Genomic DNA, 20675 nt, shown 5'->3' with positions numbered 1-20675 from the left:
AGACAGGAAGGCCTTATAGTGTTTAAAATAACATGCTTTTAAAATAGCATTGCTTCTCAGGACTGCAATGAGTTTGAGGAAAGACTCTGGTAAAACAGGGCTGCAGGCTTCAGATATTTTTAATTTAATGGTTTCAACAATTCACTGTCGGTGGTGACCAATAATTGATGGCCCCTGGGACTGACATTCTCTCAAAATGGGTGCTGCAGTGCAAGCGTTTCCCACATCTCCCAGCCAACGGGCCTTGACTTGGAGGATCCACCTCTGGGTCAGTTCATTCTCCATGCCCGGTTGGGCCTCATCTTCTTTGGTGCTAACTGCAGGCTCAGCAGAGAACTTCCAGCCAATCCTACCTGCCTCTGGACAGTGGAAGCAAAAGTGGAAAATCTACTGTGTGTGAACCACTCATATATTGTAGATATAACCTCTTTCTCCCCGCCCCCGCACCTCCCCTGAGGTGCCATTCGCTTCAGTGTCTGCCAAGCACCTCTGAAAATTAGGTCAGTTCTAATATGCTCAGGTACCATAGTGATGAGTGTGACATAAAAACGTAGATAAATACATGGAGTTTTCTCCGGCGTGGACACTCATCTATTATGAATTGGACTGGGTCCAACACTGCATTTTACAAAGGTAAGTGGCTGGATGATATCTGCTTTCAAAGCCTCCTGATCTAGATTGGATTCCGAGTGATGATGGAGAGATGAAAGAATCTGTGGCCCGTTAAGATGCCCCTGAACGAGCCACTTCCCTCAATATCAGAGAGTTGGCTGTTTTCGAAGACACTAGTTCTGTAATCTATCTCAAATGTTATTTCGCTGTGTCAGTTTGCCAGGGCAGTCCTTTCCCTGCCTGTCGTTCCATGCTGCTCCTGCCATCTCAGTACAAAATACTGAGGGATAATTGCTTCTGCTCTCTCTGCCTCCGCATTTAAAGTAATAACAAAACTGCTTATGGAGGAAAGTACTTTGTTTGGTTTTGTTTATTGAAAGGGGCAGCAAATCTATAAAGCCTATTGTCCAATGCAGTTCAAGGAAACATGAAGTAGAGAGGGCTTTGCCTTGTTTGTTTGCAGAATGTCTCATTTTGTTCTCCAGTTGGTTCTGTTGCATGACTTAATGATAAAACTAGTCCTGTGAGTTAAATTACGCAGTAACTTTAACCAAATAGAACTGAAAACTTGACCAGATCAAAATTTTTGTTTTTGTTTGCTTCCTGCTTTTGACAAATGCCTGCCAAGCCTCATACAATACAGTAGTTTTTGGTTTGTCAAAGTCTATTAGTGTAGCTTTAAATTTCAAATTATACCAGCAATTCTGTGTATAAGGCGGTTTCTACATAAATCTGTGGCATTTATGGTAACGTTCACATGGTAAGTGTTTGATAGAAGCCAGAGCTAGGGAGTTCTATTAGCAACAGCAGTTGGGAAGTTGTTGGGGCCACAACCTTGTTTTATGCGTCTCTCCATGAACTTTCCAGGTAGACTTTGAATGGAAGGCCCTCCCAGTTTCCTGTGTGTTGAGTCTGCCCCTTATTCAAGCCCTTTCTAAAGACCCACCTCTTTCATGAGGCAAACACACCCAATATCTGAAAATCAGTTCAATCTCTTCAATTATGTGAGACCAAGCTAATAAATTCTTTGATGGGACTCCTTCCTTTGGGGTTTCCTTGTCTTTCTATCTGTCTTCCAGATTTTGGGGGCAGAAACTGCCTCCTATTTGTGTAGCATTAGGAATATAATTGGCATGAGATCGTTAATAAATAGTAATAATAAAAAGTGTATTAGTCTCCCAGTAACTGATGAAACTCACACTATAGCTGTCCAGAAGACACCGCTGCTAATGGTGGGGCTTTGTTTTCTTAATCTTTGCTGACTGCTGGGCCAGATCCTCATCTGCTATAATTTGGAAGAACTCCACTGATTTCCAGGAAGGAATGTCGATTTACACAAGCTCAGGATCTGGCCTTTTTGTGTTCTAAGTCGAGCAGCAGGTTATTAGAAAGCTGGAATAAGGTTAAATTGGAGTGGGAGGAAATTGGGAATTTGGAACGAGCCTCTCCAGCAGCAAATGGCTGTTACTCCATCACAAGGACATCTGGCTGTTTGCTCCAGTGTGTGAGCGTGAGGGAGAACGCATGCCCTCCTGAACTCTCCTGCAGGTTCCCTAGGCAGCAGGAACTGAGCGAAGAAGCCTTCTCTGCTTGGCTGGATCTTTTTGTTATCTGAAAAGGCTACTTAAGAGCCACTAGCTCATTTTTAATTGAAAGGAGGGTGAGTGTTTAAAGGCAGCAGGAAAGTAGCTATGGCAGCAGGAAAGTAACAACGAAGGCCCCTGCAGATGCTGTGTTTGAGTGAATGAATGACATGCAGAAACCTCTGGAGCACTAAATGATGTCTTTTCCACCCCCCCGTGTTTATTGCCTCGATCTTCAGCATTACGGGTACCACTAACCCTCAGTTTTGTTTTCTACAGCAAACTTTTTCCTGTTCAGAATGCTCCAGCAGCTCTAGGGGTCACTGGCTGTGCCCATTAATTGTGTGGCTGCTCGGAGCTGACTGCCTTTTGGGTCACAATTAGCTGGCTGAGATACTGACCTTTGCCTCTGTGTACTTGAATGGAACTGACCTGGGTGAACTTCTAGAAGGAACCTAGAAAATGCCAAAGTGACACATCATTAGAGTAGGGGAAATGAAGGTGCTTCTGTTGATTGAGGTTGAAACCGTGCTTGTTCGTGATGCGGATGACTAAGTGGTAGAGGCAAGGAGCTCCCTCTCCTTGCTGGGGCACAGTGGCAGTCTGTATGTTCCCTTTAGAGTGACCAGATGTCCCGATTTTATAGGGACAGTCCCGATTTTTTGGGTCTCTTTCTTATATAGGCTCCTATTACCCTCCACCCCGTCCCAATTTTTCACATTTGCTGTCTGGTCACCCTAGTTCCCTTCAGACACCGCTCGTGTGGGCAGAGGAGGAGAGGCAAGGCAAAGAAGAGGTGGGCCCATGGCCTCACTCTCCTCCCTTCCAGCACTGGCCAGCAGAGATTCCTGGGTGTGCGGGTGGCCATGTGCTGAACCTGTGACGGAGGTACCAGTGGGTGTATCATGATGGGTGGAACTGGAGTCAGAGGGAGTGTTGTTGACGGGAACAGGGTATGTGGGGAGTTAGGCTGGAAGCAGCTCAGCCACATGGACAGAGCAGTGCATAGATGACTGGTGCCTCCCCATGCTTGGGAGGGGGAGCACAATCAAAAGGGGAGGACAAGTGATGGAGTCTCCCCCTGCCCCGTGACAGAGCCCCTCTCCCTCCCTGCCCCTGGCAGGCCAGCATGGGGGAGGGGCACTTGACCCTGCATTCCCCCCCATGCTTTGCCTCTGGACCAGTGCACAGGCCTTAATAAAGTTCCATGTGTTCAACTTGCATTCAGCTTCACTCTTTGCCAGTGAGACGGTGGGCACCTGGGAGGTTCAGTAAGGATTTCATAGAGCCACACCGCTCCCAACACAGGCCGGTGGCCCCCTGTCACAGGTCAAACCCAATCTGTTAACTCAGCTTACTTTGTGGGGGATAGTAAAAGCTAACGACGTCCCAGAGACTGTGCTCTATTCTCTGTGTTAGTCTGAACTGCAATGAAGGCGCTCTGTGAGGATTAAGGAGAAATCCTGGTGCCACACAGAAAGATCAAATAAACTACAGATGCCCAAACCGCCAAAGAAATAAGAAAAGGTGAGAAAGAGAACAGATGAGAGACGCACCATCAAAACCATTCATATGTCAAGGCACTGCTCCTGTTGTTAAGGACTGTTGCAGCAGCCACCTTGGGTTGTAATCCTCTGTGTTAGGGCAGCCTGGAAGGCAAAATTGGAGATAATGTTAAAATAATCTACCACGCTTGCTCAGCAAAGCAGGGATCTGTTCAGAAAATCCAGTCTGTTGACATCAGCAGGAACGGGAATGTAAAATCCATATGGGATGTAATGTAATCACCATTGACCTTATGTGGGAAGGCGACTGTTGTCAGCAGGGGAATGCAAAGACTTAAAAAATATCTTCTGAAACTGGTATTTTTTTTGTACCTTTGCAAAGATACCAGTGGTGTTTTTGAAGGGGGCTTTATTCTGAGGCAATTACTCTCTGCCTCCCTCTGCTCTAGTGAATGCCATTGTTAATCCTTGAAAATGTGTAATATACAAAATGCTTGGCTTCAAAAGCAGCTGGGTAGAATAGGAGCACAATAAGATGCCAGAAGTGCCATAGCTAAGGAAGGTATGTATGCTCTTTCAGGCTATGATCTAGTCAGATTACAATAATTTATAAGGCTTTGGTCTTGTCATTGTTTGTATAGGAGGCCTCCAAGAGATAAAACCCAAGAAGCTGGAGGCAGTGGTCAATTAGTAGGTGGTCTCTTCTCACTGAAACCATAAGGAAGCAAGGCCCCAGCATTTCTAACCATCAGAGGAGTGAAGTTCTGGAATAGCCTTCCAAGGGGAGCAGTGGGGGCAAAAAACCTAACTGGCTTCAAGACTGAGCTTGATAAGTTTATGGAGGAGATGGTATGACGGGTTGGGAGGGCTCTGAGTTACTACAGAGAATTCTTGCCCAGGTATCTGCCTGGTGGGTCTTGCCCACATGCTTCGGGACTGATTTCCATATTTAGTGTTGGGAAGGAATTCCCCCCCTGTGTCGGATTGGCAGAGACCATGGGTTTTTTTTTCTCCTTCCTCTGCAGCATAGTGCATAGGTCACTTGCAGGTTTAAACTAGTGTAAATGGTGAATTCTCTAACTTGACGTCTTTAAACCAGTGGTCCCCGAACTGTGGGGCACACCCCACTAGGGGATGTGGAGGAAGGTTTGGGAGGGGGTGTGAGGTGGGGCCCATAGGAGGTGGGGAGGGAGCACACCCCAGCCCAGCTCTGTTTCGCCCCTGCTCCCAGCTGTAGTCCTGGTTCCTGGCCCTGTGCCCGTCCTCAGCCCTCAACTGCGGCCCCTGCTGCGACTTGGCCCTTAATGCAACTCAGCCCCTGCCCTGCCCCCAGCTGCGGCCCCACCCTTGGTCCCCTTACCCCTTTACATATGCCCCCTGGAGCCATGGCCCTGGCTCTTGGGGGGGGGGGGGTAGGTGCGGACAGGAATAAGGGGGGCGTGACTCTGAAAAATGTGGGGACCGCTGCTTTATGCCACGATTTGAGGACTTCAGTAACTCTGCCAGAGGTTAGGGGTCTATTACAGGAGCGAGTGGGTGAGGTTCTGTGGCCTGCAATATGTAGGAGGTCAGACCTAGATGATCATGATGGTCCCTTCTGACCTTAAAGTCTGTGAATCTATGAGCATGATGTAAGGGATACTGAGGTACAATTTTTTTAATGAGATTAAAACTGACATGCTGGATACTTACGGTCATTAAAAATCTCATGACTCTTCTCCCCCCACCACAAGTTGAGACTTTAGCCTACTGGGGTGGTGTCCTGGGCCAGCTTTCAGTTATGGTTACTAAATTCTGCCTACCAAAATTTCTGCTGCAGTTCCAATAGAGCAGTGGTTCTCAACCAGCGGTCCGGGGCTAGGGTGACCAAATAGCAAGGGTGAAAAATCGGGATGGGGTGAAGGGTAATTGGCACCTATATAAGACAAAGCCCCAAATATCGGGAATGTCCCTATAAAATTGGGACATCTGGTCACCCTATCCGGGGCACCCTGGGGGGCCATAAGCTGGTTTCAGGGGGTCCGCCAAACAGAGCTGGCATTAAACTTCCTAGGACCCAAGGCAGAAACCCCCCATGTGGTCATTAAAGATCTATGCCACCCCGAGTTGAAGCTGAAGCCTGAGCAACTTAGCTTCCTGAGGCCACCTGTGGCGTGGGGCCCTGGGCAATTGCCCTGCTTGCTAAGGCCAGCGCTGGCTTTTAGATGCAGGAAAACAGTTGTTATGGCACAACTGGGCCTAGAAGTTTTTATAGCATGTTGGGATGGGGGAGGGGAGAGGAGGGAGGGCTCTGAAAGAAAAAGGTTGCGAACCCCTGCAGTAGAGTATGGTATTTCTCATTTACAAAACCAGTTGTGGAGAGTTGCTGTGCTTCTGCGTTAAGCTTCTGTGTTCCATTCCAGAGGTGGCTCCATTGCAGTGGTGGGTAAAAATGGTGTGTGTGTGTGTGTGTGTGTGTGTGTGTGTGTGTGTGTACGTATGTGTACAGACTGTGGCATATGCAGATATTTGCCCTGGACTCCTTCATAATGAAAGAGGTAGAAAGGAGTTGCTTGCTAGCATTAAGACCAAAACACTCTGATACTGATTGTTCTGAGATCTCATGTCCGATCAGCATTTTGTTTGCTTTTTTTCCATCCTTTAGTAGCCATTAGTTTTTTTTTATTTTTGTTACAAATCAGGTGTCTGTGGCATAGCTGATGTGCTAAATGAGCTCCCCTTCATCTAGTACAGTGGCTGGCCCTCAACCTTTCCAGGGTGCTCTCCCCTTTTAAGGTGGCTGATTTGTCTTGTGTACCCCAAGTTTCACCTCACTTAAAAACTACTTGCTTACAAAAATGTCTCAGCACACTAGTACTGAAAAATTGCCGACTTTCTCATTTTTACCATATAATTTTCAAATAAATAATTTGGAATATAAATATTGTATTTCCATTTCAGTGGATAGTATATAGAGCAATATAAACAAGTCATTGTCTGTATGAAATTTTAGTTTGTACTGACTTTGCTAGTGCTTTTTGTGTAGCCTGTTGTAAAACTAGGCAAATATCTAGATGAGATGATGTACCCCTGGCAGACCTCTGCATACCTCCTGGTTCAGAACCACTGATCTAGTAGATCTTTGTGCATTCTGCAGCTGAGACATGAGCTGGTATTTTCATTTTGTGTAGGCAGCAGATGCACTAGGTAAGTCACGAGGGCGTCTGTCTGGCTAAGCAGCCTCTCCCTGACTGAGGTGGGAGCTATGCAGAGCTCATCTCAATTGCAAGCCACTGTTTGCTGCTGATCCTAGAAACTCTTTGCTTTACTGATCCTTGTTTGTAGCATTATTGTGTTTTACATCAGATGTAGGTCAGATGTGAGCTAGGATGAGAAGCGGGGGTAGCACAGGCAATGCATGCAGAGCTAGCTCCATCAGGACACCTTTCAGGAATTGGAAATGGTGGTGGTATTTGAATAAATGAAGTGTACTGAACAGGTTTGAGGTATAGACATGTTACAATGGATGTACTGTTCTGTTGGCCTCTCATCAAGGTCAGTGCTGTGTAAGGAAGAACTGTAGCAGTAATGAGCCATTTCAGTCTGAGTTTTGATTGGGCACATTATGGATACAGCAGCCAGCTGTCAAATGCTGAACTGAGTCTAGATCTGAATTTTTCCCAAAGTTCAGGGATTGTTCACATCTAGGGGTTGGTTTTGAACTCCTCCCTACCTATTTTCTTTTCCTTGCTGCTCAGATATACTAAATTTTATTACAATTAGTTATGACACCAGGGAGATTCTTCATGCAAAAGATGCAAAGAGCAATTTTCTGATGAAGCAAGATCAGCACAGCTCCTGTTGGCTTGGGCAGGTGGAAGCTTGACCTGCCCTGGTGCAGCATGTAATAGACCTGCCCTGCATGGACCATGAAGTTTTGCATTCCAGTCTCGGTTGCAGTAATATGCAGGATACATGCATGCAGTGAGCTCAGCTACCAGGAAGAGTCTGCTCTAGGGTCTGGCTAGCAGTTGGGTGTGTTGGGTGCCAGAAGCAGAGGGGAAAGTTCTTTTGGAGTAATCCATTTAATTAAAAAAAAAAAAAGAGAGAGAGAGAGGCAGGAGTCTAAAGCAGGTGGCTGGCTACTCTTTCCAAAGCCTGCAATGGATCACACTTGCCCTCCTAAGGATGGTGCTATGAAGAGGGCATGGTATAATGAATGGACCAAAGTGAAAGTTGTTTTAAGAAAACCATTTAGAGTCTACACCATTGACTGCTACAGAAGAAATCTCCAGTCCTGTAACTAATGTGAGCCAGCAACTTAAAATGGTTTCATGTAGAGTACATGTGATTGGTCTGCATTAATGAGCTCGCTCTTCTGCTTAGCACAAAGAAGATCCCACGTAAGCTGCCTGATTAACTTTGGGGTTACTTTTCTTTTTTCACTGTGTTCACTGTTTTCCAGGATCTTTTGCTTTTTCAGTGACTGTTGCTCAGCCCGCAGCCTCCAGTTCCATTATTGCAGACATTATGTTAGCTGATAATGAGATTTCTGCAGGTGTCCTTCTTCCTGTACATTCTTTGCAGCTTTTGCAGTTCACCTGCCAGGCGCTTAAGAAAGTTCACACTTTTGAGATCTTTGCAATCTAAAGGGTATTATTGAAAAAGATCAAACTTTATTTCTGGTTATTGTAATGGCCATTTTAGTCTCCTCAATGATGTTTTACTGGGGCTCTCAAGAATGTTGATGGCTTGAAAATTGCCCATAAAGCCGTGAACAGAAAGTTCACCTCTCAGCAGTACACAGCATATTTGGGAATCATTTTTTTTCCCCTGAATTTCTGACTGTTCTTTGCAGTATTGTTGTTTAATAATATAGCTATTCAGGATCCAATAGCGGCAATTCCAAGTGAGAATTTCCATTCACAGTGAAACTTTTTTCTGCTTTCACTTAGAAGTTGTTTTCTTAGTGATGACCTACATCCAGTGTTTTACTGTATCTCCTGCTGTTCTCGCACATACAGAACCCTCCTTTATATTTGCCATTGGAGCTGTCCTCAGCCAGTCCTACCTGTCCAAGGTTAGATTAAAAAAAAAACGCACGTATGCACTGTGTGTGTCATGTCTACCTCACATGGTTAGTCCACATAGAGGACAGGAACTGGTAGCAGCAGCGCTCTCAAGTGCTAGAGGCACACAACTTCAGTGCTGGAGATCATAGGTTTAAACTGTGTGCTGATGAGCAAGATGTGGAGAAACAAATAGTTCTGAAAACAATAAAATAAAAACGGTTATCTAATCTAAAGTCGCCTGCCACTTTCTCAATGATATTTGCCCTAGGTCCTTGTTACTGAGAGACAGAGGATAATGTAAGTGGAAATAGTACTGGGAATTACACTAATGAGAGATAGTAAGACTTGTTATTGTTGATGTCAAGGAGATTATTGGATGATAGGTCAACAGAGTCAGGAAAGAAACTCTGTCACCCCAGATACCTGTAGACAGTCTCAAAATCGAAGGGTCGAAAGAGTAAGATAGGAAGGACTTAAATCTGTCGTTAATTACACCTTCCAGTTGCAGGAAATTGATCATGTAGGCCAGGGATCTCAAACTCAAATCACCGAGGGCCACGTGAGGACTAGTATATTGGCCGGAGGGCCACATCACTGACACTTTTTTCATATAAAGGTACAAAAGCCCCCCCCCCCCAACTCCACTGTCCCCAGCCCCGCCCCCATACCAACACCTTCCCCAAAGTCCCCACCCCAAGTCCTCCCCCTCCCTGCCCCTATTCCAACCCCTTCCTCTCATCCTTGCCCCTGTCCCGCCTCTTCTCCGCCGCCTCCCCGCTCCTCCCCCCTCCCTCCTGGAAAGCACTAAGCTGTTTGGTGGTGGGAAGCGCCTGGAGGTAGGCAGAGGAGCGGGGACGCGGTACGCTGGGGGGCGGCAGGGGAGGAGAGCTTGGCAGCCGCATGAAATAACTCTGGGTGGGGGGGGAAGAGCTTGGTGGGCCGCAGGAAATAAGGCTGCATGTTTGAGACCCCTGACCAGGGCTGGCTCCAGGCACCAGCTCAGCAAGCAGGTGCGTGGGGTGGCCAAGGGGAAGGGGGCGGCACGTTGGGCTCTTCGGCAGCAGGTCCTTCGGTCCCTCTCGGACTTGCCGCTGAATTGCCGCCAAAGAAGAAAGCGGCGTGGTGCAGCTGCCGCCAGTTGCGATGGTGGCCCCCCCCCACCACTTGGGGCGGCAAAAACCCTGGAGCCGACCCTGCCCCTGACATAGACTTTGTCCAGATGATCCCAGTTGATAGTGGTTGTAATGGAATGCTAAGCTGTTATACTACTTAGTCACTAGGTGGCGCTATGTAAAATAACTGATTTAAACAAACCTCAGCCATACTTGGCAGAGCATTAAAGGATCTTGTGATGAACACATCTGGTGTATATAAGCAAGCTCGGTATCCAGTCCATATCTGACACAGAGGAACATGACATGGAGTCCGGAGTAACAGCAACAGAAGAACAGCAACAGAAGTTGCAAACAGAAGGAACAAATCAACAAAGGTTGCAGGATCTCACCGGCATGCCACTTTTCAGTGCCCCAGAGAACTTCAGCTTTGACAAACCTTCAGAATGAAGAGACTGGAAACAATATTTTGCAAGATTTCACATTGCTACCAAGCTGCACAAAGACACTGGAGATATACAGGTATCATCTTCCACTTATGCTATGGGGAAGCTAGCAGAGTATGTTCTTAAATCCTTTGACTTTACTGAAGACAGGCACAAAGATGATTCTGTGATGTATACGTTATACCTCAGAGAAATGTAGTTGATACAAGAGCACGTTTCCAACAGAAGAATTCAAGAACCAGGGGAAAATGTTGCATGTTTTATACGAGCTCTGCAGACATTGGCTGAAAACTGATATTGTCATTTTTTGAATTCCCCCAAATCACAGAAACAGGCTGGTTATTAGGTTAACAGATTAAAAACATTTCACAGCAGCTAGCTGAAACTAAAGCTAAAAACGGATTCTTGAGTGTTAAGTCATTATCAAAAACCCCTGAGGCAAGGCGAGAGAACTGCCAGGCTAAGAGGGACAAATTCCAACCTACATGCACAAGGTGTGGAAGGAATCGTATCCCAAGAAATGATGCATATCCAGCCATAGGCGCAAGGTGTAATACATGCATGAGAGAGAGACATTTTGAAGTTGTTTGCCATACCAAAGCAGTCAGGGACTTGACTCATATTGAACAGTGGACCACAGTTCACTGCAGCAGAATTTAAATTCCAAATGAAATACGACTGATCATATTAATAGCAACCCCTATTATCTACAAGCAAATGGAGAGGCCAAGAGAACTGTACAGACAGACTTAAAAAAAAAAAAAAAAAGAAAAGAAAAAAAAGGTCCTGCAGCAGGAAGATCCATTCCTCGCTCTTCAGAGTTACAGATCAACACCAATAGCGGCTACTAGATATAGTGTGGCACAACTGCGGAAGGGAAGGAAACTCAGAATTACTGTTCCAACTCTGGGGGAAAAACCTGTTTCCAAAGTGGCCAGACATGAAGAGAGTCACCAGATCAGATAAAAAAAGATAAGAGCTTATGAACACTTTTAGAACAGATGCCACCCAGAGAACTGCCTGGTCTAGAAGCTGGTGTCCATGTTCATGTCAAATTGGGTGGAGAAAAAGGATGGACAACTCCAGCTGTTGTGAACAAAAAGCATAAAGCATCCAGAGCATATGTGATTAAGACTGACAGTGGAGAGTTCAACAGAAACAATCAACATCTACAGTGTGTTCCTCAGAGAGCAGTCAACAGGGCAAATGTGGAACAAGAAGACGATTCAAGGATTCCAAACCAACCACAGCCAGTCGTTGCAACTAATGGACAGCCAGATGACCAAGTTTGTGTGTTTAGGTCATGTAATTTGAAAATCAGTACGATTCAGACACATTTAACAGACTGATACGTACTGAACTTCAAAGACAATGTGATAGTGTAAATATTGTAAAGGATAGGAATGTAGAACTTAAAGCAGGGTTTCTCAAACAGGGGTCGCCGCTTCTGTAGGGAAAGCCCCTGGTGGGCCGGGCTGGTTTGTTTACCTGCCCGTCTGCGGGTCCGGCCAATCGCGACTCCCACTGGCTGTAGATCACTGCTCCGGGCCAATGGGAGTTGCTGGAAGCAGTGGCCAGTACGTCCCTTGGTCCACGCCACTTTCAGCAGCTCCCATTGGCCCATAGCAATGATCTGCGGCCAGTGAGAGCCGCAGTCGGCCGGACCTGTGGACGGGGCAGGTAAACACATCGGCCTGGCCCGCCAGGGGCTTTCCCTACAGAAGTGGCGACCCCTGTTTGAGAAACCCTGACTTTAAAGGGAGAGATGTAATGGAATGCTAAACTGCATAATACTGTTCAACCACTAGGTGGCATTGTGTATAAAAGCCTTTATTTAAATGAACGTCAGCCATACCTGGCAGAGCATTGAAGGATCTTATGAACACATTTGGTATGTATAAGCAAGCTCTGTGCCCAGTCCATATCTGGTACAGGAACATGACAGCAGTGATGGCTATTAATGTCTGGGTTGGGTGTTGGATCCCCACAGAAGTTTCTCAGAAAATGAGAGGCTGCAGGATTGAAACAAATATTGTTTCCACCAGCATTTCTCCAGCCAGCCAGAGCACGAGATAGAACATTCCTTCCCTACTCCAGCAGAAACCCGAGAAATGGAGATATGTGAACAGAAATTAGAAAAGCTGCTTGACTGTGCTGTGGACCTTCTCAAATGAACCAGCCTAAGTCAAACAAATGGGCTGTGGCATGTACTGTGTCTGCAGGTGCATCAGTAGCACATCTGTCAAAACAGCTGTTTCAACTTGTAATTTCTAGCTAGCCAGTGAGCAGCAACTTAAAAAAAAAATAGAGCAGGTTCCCAGCAACTATGTACAGAAATAGAGAATGTAGGTGTTCCTGGAGATTGTTACTAATTCACCATAAGATGCCACAGGCGTAAGCAAGAGATGGAGGGATCCAGTCAGCAAAGCACTAAAGAGCTACATTTTGGGCCATATCCTGCCACTTTCTGCAGGACACTGGGTACCTTTAACTCCCATTGAAATCAGTGGAAGGACAGGATGCTGACCCTATCATAAAGTACTCAGTTTGTGGCATTGGGACACCAAGAGCAGATATTTAAAAAAAAAAAAAATCCCCATTGCCGGCCACAAAGGTTTCATTGTATTAATCTCTGCTTTGTGTGAAAGGTGGTGATGGCCTTGCTAAGGATGCACTGGAGCTTGCAAAATGAAGTTTACTGGAACTGGTTGGAAATTTTTCATTAGAAGAATTTTCCAACAGGAAATACCCTTTTTCACACACACAATTGAAAAAATTTGCTGAAAACCTTTGATTTTTTTCCATTGGGAAAATTAAAATGACTGTTCCCCAGCTTCCTGCAGAAGGCACTTGCCAGGTTTGCTTTATGCCTGGGAGGAGTGGTAGATACGCTGGAGGGTAGGGATAGGATACAGAGGGACTAGACAAATTAGACGATTGGGCCAAAAGAAATGTAATCTGAGGTTCAACAAGGACAAGTGCAGAGTCCTGCACTTAGGATGGAAGAATCCCATGCACTGCTACAGACTAGGGACCGAATGGCTAGGAAGCAGTTCTGCAGAAAAGGACCTAGAGGTTACAGTGGACGAAAAGCTGGATATGAATCCTGATATTCTATGATTCTTACAGGCAGGCATGAGGGAAGCTAAACATTTCCATTTTAGTTCTACCAAAATACAATTTTTCTGGAAATCCCTTCCACTTTGTGGTGTTCGTGCTGGCAGAACAAAAAGCCCCAAATTTACGTTATACGTGCCAAAGCATTTGAACTCCAGAAGCATCCCAGAATATTGATCTTCCTTTGCTGTCTTGCCAATGTGCTGCTTTGCTGATAATGAAGCCTGTGAGATGTGCTGTTGAAATGAAATTTCAGGCCAGTCAGTTCAATGAGCCTTGATGCAGCACTGTCCCCAATAACGACAAATTGCATTTCTGCTCCCTTTGTGTGCATGTGGGTGTTCAGATTCGCTTAGCGTAGTGCATAGGCTGGGACTTGTGATACCCGTGTGACTTGGGCTGTTGTCGTGATGGAATGTAATATGTCCTGTATTGTGGATGAATGGGGCAAGTTGACTCCTGGTGTTGCGGATGCAACTCCACTGACGTCAAAAGAGTAAACGTGCAAAAAGAAATCGGGCTAGATTCTCTGCTGGTATAAATCAGCCTAACTCTGATTTTATTTGCGCTGCAGCGATTAGATATCAGCTGAGGATCTGGGCTACGACATTTTTTAAAAATCCACGTTTTTCTCACTAACATTAAGAATAAATAGCTCTGTAATGAGTTGGGCATTATTATTTATACTGTAGTAGCACCAGAGGCAGTCAGAATCAGGGCCCATTGTACTGTACAATTGTTGCTGCCTGAGCAGTTTACAGACTAAGGGTTGAATCACCCCTCGGCCTGCACGATGCTCAGGGGCGTAAGGAGGAATAAGAAGCCGGGGATCTGGGAATAATAGGGAATGTGTGGATCCTTGGCTCCATCCCCAAATGCACTGGGCTGCAGAGGTTAGCCACTGCAGAGGGGTTGGTTTGTAAATTTCTAGCCCTCTGGAGTAAGGGGAGAACTTAGCTAATACAAAGGGAAAGGGATAGGAGTGGTGACTGTAGTTGTTTTGTGCTGGTATTAGCCAGCTGCATTTTATTGCACCCTTTAGAGCAATGGAGGAGCAGGAAGGGAATTGTGGTTCCCTGAGTCATAATGCCTTCCCGAAGATGCCCCTGCCATGCCGTCCCTTACTATGAGCTGTGTCCTTTTGTCACAGTCTACACCCGAGAATGACAATGTAAGAGATAAGAATTCCAGCTCAGTACATAGGATATGGAGGATACAGGCTTACTGCTGTACTTGGCTATTAGCTTTTTGCAATATACAATATGCAGACGCATCCTATTGAACTTGGATGCAGGCAGCTAAATTGATTGAGTTTTAAAAAAATCTCTACACAAATCTCAGTAAAAATAAATTATGTATTTTAAAAATGTCCTCAGTATTTTTAAAATTTCTGCAGATGGCTTGACTAAAATGGTTCTAGGTTGTCTCCTGCATCATGTAGGACATTTTCTTCACACCATTCCTACTGGAGAAATTACAGGACTAGATTTTTGAAGGTTTAGGCACATGCAGTTGTCTGTGTACATTTGTGAATACCTGATATGAACACACAGATCGGATATCTGCACATGCAGATGCTAGATAAAGTGCCCAACTGGCCCTGTGCATATGCATACTTGGCTACAGGCCTGTATGTTTGAGGTACACGCAGTTGCGTAAGTCTAGCTTTGAAATTCTGGCCTCTTAGGATGTGTCTGCACTGCAGCTGGAAGCAAGCTCCCAGCCTGGGTCGGGCAGGCTTGTAGTCGGGTGGCTAGCCTGTGCTGCCACCCATGCCATGCAACATCCACACTAATTTTAGCACACAAGCTTGTGCCGAGTTAGCAAGTGTCTGTCAGCCCGGGCTGGGAGGCATGTGCCCAGTTGCAGTGTAGACGTACCTTTAGGGCACAGTCTTGACTCCCATGAGACAGGGAGCAGATGAAACATTTTCATCTTTAGCTTCCGATTCCAACTTCCTTTTTTAGGTGCCTCCATTGTGCAGCTGCCTCCTTTAGAAGTCTCCGTGACTGGCTCTAATTGTCACTCTTAAGAAATGTTCCTTACTGTCTAGTATGATTCTCTCCCCCCCGCCCACTTCAAGCTCTTTCTGTTTTCTCCTTCAAGGGCTCTTCCCTCCCTCCAGGCAGCAAGCATAGTTGCAGTCTCTGAAAGAAAGAACAACCACTTCCTGCTTATAGCCTTCCCAGACTTTTCACCCCTTTAAAGAACCATTAACAAAAATCCTTGGCTATAAACCTTTCAAACATTTTAGCAGCAATTGGGAAGGATTGTTTTCCTCATACCCACACCCAGTGCCACAGGTGCCATAATGCTTGTCTTGCACTGAGAAGCAAATTGTCTAATAGGTTGAGTGAGCCATATTTTCCCTATGCCAATTCTGCTTGCTTAGCTTCCAAGAATCAGTCCTGCTTAAGAGTTTTCCAGCCTCAGTTACATTATGTAAGAGGCTAAGAAGTGGGAGTTGGAAAAAATGCAATTGATCTTTCATAGCACAAGATAAAAGTCTTGTCAAAAGGAAAATGGTAAAAGGAAACAGTACTTCTCCAGCATATAAAAAGGAGATACATCATGTAAAACAGACTTTGCAGATAGTTCTCATTTGCCGAAGAGGATACATTACTTAATATGGCTGATGTTATCAGCACAGATAGAACTAGATCAGTGTCAGGATGAAAGCACAGATTTATCTAATTCTTAAAGAATATTAACTCATGTAGGATATAATAGGTGTTAAAATACCATCATGACAGGTGTGGCAGAGATGCATTAAAACCAGAATTCATTCTCTTTCTCTTTCTCACCCTCACCCCTCCCACCCCATTTCTGTTTAATACATTGTATATCAGTCACTTGGGTCCTGAAGACTCACATGATCACATCGCTGCAAATCATCATTAAGCTAATCGTTTTCACAGGGTTCTATGAGTGCAAATTTGGAGGGCCTGAAAGTACTCCAGGATCTTCTCCCCTTCGCTTCCTTCTCAGCCAAAACACAATGTACAATCCATTTGAAATGCTAATTGACCCAACAGTTATATTGGGGAAATGAACGAAAATAAGGACTTTGCGTTTTGGAGGGGAGCATCGTTATGTTTTTGGCCTCCTATTGTAGTAGCCTTTAAGAAGTCAACATTTGTCAATAGGTATCAGTGTTATTTCCTATACTAAGAATATGAAAGTACTAGGAATATTACAAAAATAGCGGTACAGTTTTTGTGTTATCTAAGACAACTGGATGGCTTTTAAAGTCAGCCACTTATATACTTGCAATACTGTATATTCTACAAGGAATAAGGTTCCATATGAGACTACTGGGTCAAAATCTGAAGTCCTTGGTTAGGGCCCAATCCAGTGCCAATGGAAGTCAATGGAAAGGCTCCCGTTGACTTCAGTGGGCTTTGGATTGGGTGTTGAGCCCTTTAATGGGAGTTTTACTCTAGTAGGGGAAAGTAAGGACTGCAAGGCTTGGGGCAAAGCAAGTGAAGACAAGTCTCATGTAGGGCCTGTTGCATTTTGCTTGTGTAATGCTTCTTTCTCTCTCCTCTTTTTTGTGCATGTTCAGAAATCCGTACCCAGTTGGTGGAACAGTTCAAATGTCTGGAACAACAATCCGAATCCCGGTTGCAGCTCCTGCAGGACCTCCAGGAGTTCTTCCGCAGAAAGGCTGAGATAGAGCTGGAGTACTCCAGGAGTCTGGAGAAACTGGCAGAACGATTTTCTTCTAAGATCCGCAGCTCCAGAGAACATCATCAGTTCAAGTAAGCAAGGACTTCCAGGAGCACGTGGATGCTCCAGAGCCTGAATCAATAACTAACCTTTGGTTGCAGCTGCAAAGTCCGAATGTTGACTAAAATTAATACTGATTGTGCTGCAGTGGCATTGTTTTGTGTTTTCAGCATGGAAGGGCCATGATCTTGCTGCCCAAGTTAGTTTATTTTAACTCGTTTCTCCAAACAGTAACATAAAAATGTGAACCTTGATCTTTCTCCATCCCCTTACTCGCTCCAAAAAGAGCATAAACTCAGTCTCCGTTTTCTGTGTCTTGACTTCAGTTAGTGCCAATAATGTCAAGTACATTTTATAGGACCTGATTTGTATATGCACTCAAGTCATTATTGGTTAGAGTGCTTTAAATTGCATTTGGAGATATTTGCAGACTCAAAATTGTAGGCAACTTCTGAAATTTGAGTTCATTAAAGTATTTGTATTTTTAAAATAATATTTGTATATTACACACACGCATGAATGCACACACACAATGTGCTGAAGCTAGGCAAATTCATCTTGGAAATAAGGTACACAGTTTGAACAGTAATTAACCAGTGGAACAACTTACCAAGAGATGTGGTGGATTCTGCTTCACTTGAAATCTTTTTAAAATTAAAAGCGGATGTCTTTCTAAAAATATGCTTTAACCGAACCAGAAGATATGGACTCAATGCAACAGGAAGTATTGGGTGAAAGTTAAAGCCTGTGTTATACAGGGGCCAGACTAGATTATCATAATAGTTCTGTCTGGCCTTAGAATGTATAAATACATGTACATTTTCACAAGCAGCTTGTGAACTCTCAGCCCACATTCTAAACCTTGGTTGCAAAAAACTTCAGGCAGAGTTTTAGAGTCTGGGGAGACTATTTCTTGGGTGAAGATATTTAGTCTGTAATATTACTGACTAGCCAGTACCATCATTCCAGGGCTCCATTTAAAAATGTGGTTGTGATTGGAAGAATGACTCCCTGTAAAATGGGACTTCCCAACTTTTTCTTTTCTCATTGACTCAGCAAATTCAGTTTTGCTGAAGATCTTTGGTTGGGCATCACAAAAGAGATTGCCCCAAATATGCACGTACTCCTGACCTGGTCTCATGTTTTCCCTCCAGCAGTATTTCCGGTGTTCTTTATGATGATTAGCTCACTCTGGCTGCCTGTCTTAGCTTGGATGTCTCGCTTGGCAGAACATGAGTGATGCTGCGTAGTGTATGCCACTTTCTAATGTGTGCCTTCCAGGTTCTGAACTCTAAGTGAACTGCATATAAATGTGTGCAGTATGAGAGAAGGATTTTCATGCTGTGTACTTCCAATGCAATTCTGCAGCTGAAATTCCTTTCCTTTCTCTCCCCTGGCCGTAACGTTTGTCTGTTTCTTTTCTGACGGCCACAGCTATGAAATATCTTTCCCAAAATGATGCCAGTGTCATTCCATTCATAGGCCAAGGACAATCAGCGTGGTGTAGCTCCCATCCTAGGGACTTGGGGCTCTACCTGTATGATACATTTTAACCTTTCTAATTCCTAGCCCCTTACAAACCCTTTCTTTTCTCCAGCCTCATGTTTCTTCCATTACAGCATGAGAAGTTGCTGCTTCTGCAGCTAAATTACTAAATCCTATTTACTCCATATTACTAAATCCTATTTAATCTATTTACTCTGACTCTCTAGGGAACAGGCTTTCACTGTTTTATGCACATGTCATAGATTGATAGATTCAAATGTACAATCCCACTGGTTTGCTTGGTGGCTTTGCTGACATTGCTGTGCCCTATACAAGGATACCTGTCCCAGCAGGGGGAGGAGTTCGTGAGCACTGGCTACAGCAATGTGCTCGTGCTCTGTGAACTGGCGGAAATGGTGTTTTGTTATATGTGCATCTCCTCCTGGCTAGTGCCCTAACTGGAGCCCTGGGCAAGCTGTTCATTTGCCCACGGGGAGTGTGGGTGTTGCATTTATTATGCTGGGATGATGCCCTGTAAGGTTCAAGCTATGGGGGTGATAATACTTATTCACCTTTGTAAAATGCCTAGTAATGAGCTTCCGATGGCCACCCTTCGATGGTCGGCATGTCCCCGAAGTTAGCACACATCAGGATGTGATAACATGCTTCAATTAGTGTGTCTGGGTGGAGCTAATGGGATGGGCTCATATACAGCAGTGGTCACCAACCGGTCGATCACAATCGACTGGTCGATCCTGGAGACTGTCCCAGTCAATTGCGATCTCCGGCCGCTAAAAGTCTTGGCAGTGCAGCAAGGCTACTGCTAAGGCAGGCTCCCTACCTGCCTACCTGCGCTGGAACCAGGCTGCTCCCGGAAGTGGCCCGCATGTCCTGGGGAGCGAGTGGGCAGGGATCTCTGTGTGCTGCAAGCATGGCCTCCGCAGCTCCCATTGGCCGGGAGTGGGGAACTGTGGCCAATGGGAGCTGCGGGGGTGGTGTCTGCAGAGAGGGCAGCACGCGGAGCCACGTGCCTCCCCAGGGGCGTGTTGGCCCCTTCCGGGAGGTGTGGGGCTGGAGCAGGCAGAGAGCCTGCCTTAGCCTTGTTTCAGTGCTGCCCGGGAGCTGCCCGAGGTAAGTGCCGCCCAGCGGGAGCCCCCACCCCAGCCCTGACCTCCCTCTGAGCCAGCACCCCAGGCCCCCTCCTGCGCCCCAACCCACTGCCCCAGCCCTGACCTCCCTCTGAGCCAGCACCCCAGGCCCCCTCCTGCGCCCCAGCCCACTGCCCCAGCCTGGAGCCCCCTTCTGCACCCAAACTCCCTCCCAGAGCTTCCAGCCCCAGCCCCCTCCCACACTCCAAACCCCTCGGCCCCAGCCCAGAGCCCACACCCCCTCCCGAACCCCAACTCCTTGCCCCAGACTGGTGAAAGTGAGTGGGGGTGGGGGAGAGGGAGAAATGGGGGTGTGTGTGGAGTGAGAGGGGCAGGGCTTCAGGGAAGGGGGTGGGGCCTCAGGGAAGGGGCGGGGTAGATCCTGGATTGCACTTACATTCAGAAAGTGAACTTGTGCGTAAGAAGTTGGAGACCACGGCTGTACAGTGACATGCATGAACTGCATCATGACATCTTGGGGTGGGATGTTGTTGCAGTCAATGGAGGGAGAGTGGATGCAGTCACACTAAAGCCTAGCAAGGCTCTGGGGCTAGATTGTGCTTCATTCTGTATACAAAGTAGTGTATAGCTGCACCACCCCAAGAGGACTGAGAGCCCAGGGCATTAGTTGTGCCCCAGAGAGGCATAATTCCTTCCGTACTATTGCCTTTCTTCCCAGGGGTGGTAATTTGCCGCTGGTTCTGACTAGCCGACTAGCCCCGCTCCACACCATCTCAGCAGTGGCTGGGAGCTGCAAGGGACCCCATTGCCCAGTGGCTGTGAGGGGTCTCCCTGCTGCCCTGCAGGCCTAGGAGATGCAGGGGAGCTGCGTGGGGGGAGAGGGATGCCAGAGGCAGAGGCTGGGGAGCTGCGGTGGGCCCCCAGCC

At 46.1% G+C, this 20675-nt stretch overlaps 1 protein-coding gene across 4 annotated transcripts in view; it reads left to right on the top strand.

The window, feature by feature from the left end:
- Nucleotides 1–20675, top strand: part of SRGAP3 (SLIT-ROBO Rho GTPase activating protein 3) — a 211642-nt gene that overhangs the window by 98009 nt on the left and 92958 nt on the right. For all 4 annotated transcript variants that reach the window (XM_045025281.1, XM_045025280.1, XM_045025282.1 and 1 more), the window contains exon 2: nt 16992–17187. In XM_045025281.1, coding sequence (XP_044881216.1) covers nt 16992–17187 — 196 coding nt within the window. The remainder of the gene's footprint in view (nt 1–16991; nt 17188–20675) is intronic.

The sequence above is a fragment of the Mauremys mutica genome, chromosome 7 (genome assembly GCF_020497125.1).
Source record: "Mauremys mutica isolate MM-2020 ecotype Southern chromosome 7, ASM2049712v1, whole genome shotgun sequence".
NCBI lineage: Eukaryota > Metazoa > Chordata > Testudines > Geoemydidae > Mauremys > Mauremys mutica.
The sequence above is the reverse complement of the archived record's forward strand: the minus strand, read 5'-3'. Positions and strand labels throughout refer to the sequence as shown.